At 40.2% G+C, this 6,812-nt stretch overlaps 1 protein-coding gene across 1 annotated transcript in view; it reads right to left on the bottom strand. All coding sequences in view use genetic code 11, as the record gives it.

Annotated features, from left to right (window-relative positions):
* Window positions 1–6,812, bottom strand: part of EGR_08478 (ubiquitin hydrolase FAF-X) — a gene marked incomplete at both ends in the record, with an annotated part of 21,063 nt that overhangs the window by 13,784 nt on the left and 467 nt on the right. Inside the window, 4 exons of the mRNA XM_024497727.1 lie at window positions 1,009–1,173; window positions 1,837–1,937; window positions 2,125–2,372; window positions 5,370–5,679. Coding sequence (XP_024347868.1) covers window positions 1,009–1,173; window positions 1,837–1,937; window positions 2,125–2,372; window positions 5,370–5,679 — 824 coding nt within the window. The remainder of the gene's footprint in view (window positions 1–1,008; window positions 1,174–1,836; window positions 1,938–2,124; window positions 2,373–5,369; window positions 5,680–6,812) is intronic.

Here is a 6,812-nt window from a genome sequence, read left to right on the forward strand (position 1 = left end):
TTATTAAGAAAAGTGATTGGCGCAGGCGATATCTTCGCTGGAGAATATCATCTAGCCTTTAGCACTAAATCTCCAAATAAATCGTCCTCCAAACTACGCGATATTTGGGAATCACGACTAAGTCTACAGCAGGCAGCACTACTGACGAAATGGGTGGCATTCGTTCCATGATTCAAATGCATCGTTTCATATTCTTCGCGGATAATTCGCAGGAAACCTTGTGATAGTTAATGCCGGAGATCATCCATTAGGAACGTTGACGACGACACCCCGGGGAAGTGAAGGTCTCTACGGTAAAATATGTTTGTTTTAATCCATACTCAACTAAGCGAACTCTTTAGCGTACGTGAGTTTGGTCTCCATCTCAGGGTGCTGCAGCTAATGCACTGCACAGTGCCAAGTCACTGGCGAATCAGATTTGACCTTATTTTGATACCTGGTTTTATTTATTTAAAAATTTAAGTGTGCCCTCGTGTTGAGATCTACTTCGAGGGTGAAATATTTCCACTGCTTAAACAGGATTGATTATGTTCTACAAAGTGATTCGCAACAGTTGTTTAAGCGCAGCTAACATGAAGCCAAAGAAAAAAGAAGAGGAGAAGTTTCAAATTGGAGGGGTAGTGCGAATAAAATATGGAATTCGTTTCACAAAATGGCCAACAACACATGGCCTAAGCTTAAATTTCTTCGATCTCCGTATATTTTATCATCAAACTTCGCTTTCCATGCCTCAGTGTCGATATTTTTTAATCTTCATTTTCAAAACTGAAAAGGGAGTGGCTGTAACACTTTCGTGAAGGCAAAGATCGTTCAAGAGTTCAAGGAATTTCATTTAATTTATATTTTTGCTAATATCTGAACTTAACTTTCCTTGAAAAACTTTGATATAGGATGAAGCCAATCTAATTGTCACAGATGTGTGACTAAAAGCTTCTCCAACAATAAGCCTTGGAGGGAATTGGCGTAACTGTTAAACGCTTACGCAGGCTAATAGCAATGCCAGCCTACCTGGAACTTCAGCTAAGTAAGTTCCACCAAAGCACTCCTGTCGCAGAAACTCATCAGTCATTTCCACCTCCTCGATGTGGGTATCGTTGAACTTCAGCCACCGTTCCGGTAGATTGGCATCAGCGTGTGCTGAGCAGTCTTCTGTGCCCTGTGTCAGTGTATCACCTGCACCAAAATTGAAAAAAAAACAGACTGAAAAAGAGAAGCCTTACGTATTTCAGCAGGACCAATTACTTCCATACAACCTAGGAATGGATGGACAGAAGCTTTCCAAAACACAGCAACTAGCATTTTTGAAAATCATAGTGAGGGTTTCCAATAAGCGTGCCCGAATACCAAGGACTCCTTGATATCCATCATTATAAAGTGCCTGAAGTGGACAGAGGTCACCCAAAATATACACTTATTTCTTTTAAAAGTCTAATTCGGGTGACAATGAAAGGTAGTATAGACTTAAGCAGATAATTTCTTGCTGATTTAGACAAAACTGTGTACTAAATATCATGGCGACGCCACCTTCATACCTATCTATTTTTCTAACAATTGGAATGTTGCTCCTAAACGGCTTATGCAGAATTAAGTCAAAACCGGCTTCCACTGGGATACAAAAATAAAGTGTACTCAAAACTATTTTTAACGGCTACGACGCAGTCGAACATCGGGAGGATCTGGTTCACTACATTGCGATCGCGACACATGAAATACACACTCTATTCTTGTCCTCCAATAAGAATGATCCGGGTGATACGATATTTAAACACAACATAGGTCGTTATTTGGCCAAAAGCCAATGAACACATAAATTATCACGTTGTACAATTAACTTACATCTGGGAAAATTGTGGGGAGGATTTTGTGAATTGATGAAACCCGACAGACCGGCAGCACCCGAGACGGACTGCGATCTTTTACGCTCAATAATGTGAGCTCTAAAATTAATGTTAAAATAAATAGAAAACATGAGGAGACTGAGTCAAAAAATTCCACCCAGTAGTGAAAAGCGGGAGAATGATGAGAATGGATAATCAAAGGCTTATTTACACGTTTTGTTTATGCTTTACGCCCTTATAGGTTAAGAAGCCTTTCCACTATTTTCGAAAGCACTGGTGGACTCACTGTTCCATCCTGCCTCGGTCACGAATGAAGGAGTAGTAATGACCTGCATGCGCCTGCCCGGAGTGGATGACAATGCCGGAGAGCTCGTACACGTAGCTGGGTAGGGCGATCTCGAAGGACTCGGAGTGCGAGTGGAAGCGGAGGTGGGGTGCGTGCCCGTTTGGCTCTCCATTACCCAATCGCGTCGGACCCCTCTCCGTTGGCGGTGTCAGCGCTGTATGTCGCTCTTCCTCATCCTCATACTCCTCCTGCAAATAGCAGTCAACATGGATTAGGCTAAAATCTTTGGTTGAAAGGGGGCGTCGAAGGGCCTCTGTCTGCGTACTACGGAACAATCTTATGATTCTATCTGCCAGCACCTGGCTGTGTATGGGTAGGACGAGGAAATTAGTTTATGAAAAGAAGGACGATATATTACTAAAACCTCGTTAAAAAAAACAACCATTAACAGGTTGCTTGGATGGACAAATAAAAGGTGTAATTTTCCCATAGATTTCATCGACGAATGTCAGTCTTTAATCCTCTTCCGCTAACACATCCACTATCGATATTCCTTCCAACGGTTCGCGGTTACGCACGGATCAATCTATTTTTCTACTCTCCATTAACTGTTGAGTTCATGTGGCTCAGATTTGGCGCCGTTGATGGTAAGGAGGCAAGAACTCTTAAACCATGGCAGTCACTAGTGCGTGGGAGCGTAGACCCAGAATTAAATTTTAATCAGATTGCGAGCACAAACCCTATTATGTGGTAACCTGACATACTTCTTATACAATCCCATAAGTGACATAAGAGACTGCACTAGTTTGTTTCTAACTTTCAACTAAAAACTAAGGTACCGAGAAAGTGCCACTATCAACTATTTGCTGAAAGATGGTTCTTAATGTGTTTGCTAATCTTGATCGACTAAAAGGATAGAATTTAGAACAGTATCCCTCATCAAATATGCGGCGTTTACCATTCTGCAATAATACTTAGGTTTTTCATTCCCTCATACTTGTGTTTTTTAGTTCGCAACTGTTCATGAAGAGTCTGTTTTGAGATGAACTACTTTACTCCCCACAAGACCGTATTCGGATACCTCTTATTTTTCTGAAAATTACAGTTCTAAATATTTCTCCACTCCATTTGAATATTCTCAATTCAGTCAAGCGAAACATTCGTATCGTTCTATTATAATAGTTCATCGCCGTTCAGTGATACCTTCAAACCCACTTTGCTGAAGCGCTAAGGTTGTCAATAAACCATCTTTTTAATAAAACAAAAGCATAAAGAGGATGTTCTTAACCAATACTAAAGAAATAAAGTTCCATTTGCTAATTGACCCACGCAATTAATTCAAAATTAAGTAACTTGTACTTAAATTCCTCAAATGTAAAATATCTTTGGAAGACAAAATGTGTCGCTTTTATGATTTCGATGTAATCAGGAGGTGAAAGAAAATGGCTTGAGTAATTATTTACCTCTGGGTCGTATAAATGGAACCCTCTTTTGGATGCATCAGGTTGGACATCCAGTGAATTCCTTTTTCCACCAAGATCGACGGACGCGTTTGAATGGATGGATACGCCGGAAGGCATCTAAATGCAAAGAACGAGGAGGCGTAAATACCAAATACGCGAAATCTCGTCCAGCACCGATGCAGCCTCAGCTTAGGTACTCCCATAATTGCCCAGTGATTGAATATAGAGCAATTAGTATATTAAAGTATCAGATTGGCCTCCTAAATGCGCCACATTACCATAAGCACATCAGAACAACCCAAAATGTTGATCACAGCTACTGAACAACTCTTCATGATTAAATACTCGTCCACTGACGTGATTTGAAACAAATTAAGCAAACATACAACCATGAATTCTTGCTGAAACACATTGTTTGCTATTTCATTGATATTACCTAGGAAATATACCAGTATGCATTACTCATGCTACGGTTCGCATATTGTCCATATCTACCCACAGTAATCCGAACGCAATTAAGGCAAAAATCTGAATGAAAACTCGAAGCTACCATCAAGAAAGCTCTTTCAAAAGCTGCGTGGTAAGCGTGGTGACCTGACATGCCTTAACTGCATTTTCAATTACACGGGCTGTTCAGTTGCATCGGGTTGTACTTCTGCGCCTAGCCCCTCAACGTCCCTGTACTTTAATGATGAATCATCTTCCGCACTGGGATGGCTTCTTACGCCCTTCGGAAACTTAGCGCGATCTGGTTAGTAAACATTTTAACGTCTGTTTCAACCTGTAATTTTAAGAGAAATGCACAACCTCATCTGCCTAGACAAAAATATCATCCATAGCATCCTGTATAAGCATCAACTAACAGTTCCTCTAGAGATCCCCAAAATTTGCAGAAATTTCAAGACCGTGGGGCAGCTAGTCAAAATAAATGAATATAAGTAGAAACCCACTGAGAACCCCTCAGTTTTTCATGACATAGAAGACAATTCAGCCGATCTAGAATAATCAACCGTTTACGATTACAGTGGGGGATGCCATGTTGGAAATACGGTCAAGAATATGTGAAACCCTAAGAAATAGAAGATTCCACAATCCAAAGGGACAAAGATAAAAAATTATTCGAAGTATTTTGGATAAATTGCTACAAAATCCATTTTCTTCATTGTTCACGAGGTGATTGGCTAAGTTTAGCTTATTCCGATTGGTCAACAATCTTTTTAATCACTTCCCAACCGCATGTCTGTCAGGGCGGTTACATGGTCAAATTTTCCAAATCAAAAATAAATTTTTAAAAGTTTATTAAAAGGCTAGTGAGAGGGATGCAGACATTTGAGATGGTTTTAAGCTAGGTAATCCGTTAACAGGCAAAAATAGACAAAAAAGTGGAGAAATCAGAGAGAAAGATTCTTGGAATAATTGATAGCCAAATTCTACATTTTATCGGAATAGAATATGATGGGAAAGTTGGAAATCTAGCAGCAGTAGTTAGCTGGTTATTCAATTCTTCATGCACGCAAAAGCAGTTGACAAATAACTAAATGGGAACAATGGAGGATTTTCATCCAATTGAAAAGCATAACTCCTGGGTAAAATGGTGCTATCAAGATAAAAATCTGAAAAATGCTCTCCTACAAATTCATGAGGTAATTTAAACTCACGACGAAAGAGAAGTTGAATAACAAATAATTTATTAGTCAATGCTGGAGTCACAGTTGAGTGTTTTCAGTCAGAAATTTCGAAAAGTCAGCAGCAAAAAAAGAAAGTACTCGCCTAGCTACTAACCTGAATGGCATTATCACCCATGAAGGGAGTCATATCGAGCCGTCGAGGGAAGGAGAAGACTTGATTGGACTTGACGGCCACCTGTCTTTCCCAGTCGAAGCCAAATCGCTTGAGTTGGAGGCAGAGCACCGGGGGGAGGCTGCTAAAGGTAAGACGCTTCAATGTACGCTGTTTCATTTGACAGCGCTCGCAGAAGTAGGCGTTATCGTCTTCCATAACTTCCTCTCGCGTGTACTGACGCATCGCCTCTAATAAATCTCCTGTACAAACGGTTAAGTTGATGGCCGAGAAGGACTGCTCCCGATCGTAGCTGCAAGTACAGAGAAAAGCACAGCTAAGACCCTGTTGTGTTGTGGAAAAATGTGTATATAGCCTCTTTTAATAAATAATGGCAACCCAAGTGAAATCAAATAAAGTTTTCAGGATCAAGCCGTTACGTCTTGCGAGTGGCGTGGGTTCACTACCGACGGATGATTGGCGACTAGACCCAGTCTTTAAATCCATCTATCGTTCACAATCAAAAAAATTTCAAAAGGCAATTTTGTGGTGATCATGGACACTGGAATAAATCACAAGGGACTGTCAATATTCCCCAAACATAATCAACTGCCTTTAATGAGAGAGCCTCAAACATCGTTTCAAAGCTACCCACCATTGCTGATGTTTAAATTATCCGCTTGGGAAAAATGTGTGCTATCATTTTTGGTTTATGGTGGCAAATTTTTCTCTTACTGGCATTTATAGCAAGGAATGCTACTATTGGAATACCATGTGCAATAGTAACAGTAGCAGGGGCAACGTGATTGTGGAACAAGGTGGGATGATGAACTACGCATCTTTTGGATTCAGTCGCAAAGTCTTCTGACATCTACACAGGCCTTTAAAAAACTGCTGCGTTGGAATGCTCATGTCAATATATCAATGCTGATCATATCAACCCTACCAAAACGGCTATAAATTTTAAGCATTTTAAGCTACTTCAGAATTCAAAAGTCCCGGATCGATCTGAACCATTCCCATAATAACTATATCTTGAAAGACTTCACTAAAATTCCACCTTGATATGCTGCTCAACCGTCTAAAAAATCCAGAACTACCAATTGAATTCTTGTGGGCACCATGCATAGATTATTAGCACCGGATAAGCAGATGGATCCAGTGTACAGTTCTTTACAATGGTCCCAGTTGCAAAGTTTGCGGTGAAATTTCGAAAAGGAGTTTCATCTGCACCTCCTCCATTCGAGAGATTTACTATAGATTATTGATCTGCAAGACCTAAGCGTTGCATACGTTGTCACAAGTTAGGACTTAAACCTTGTTGTGAACTAGGCGGATCGGAAATAAACTATTTATTAAAGTACGAAAACAAAATCTTCCTGTCTTGAAAGAATGTAAACTTGAAAATTGAACATGACTCGAATTTACACTAGTCAAGGATAGGCT

Source organism: Echinococcus granulosus (genome assembly GCF_000524195.1).
Source record: "Echinococcus granulosus chromosome Unknown EG_S00107, whole genome shotgun sequence".
Taxonomy (NCBI): domain Eukaryota; kingdom Metazoa; phylum Platyhelminthes; class Cestoda; order Cyclophyllidea; family Taeniidae; genus Echinococcus; species Echinococcus granulosus.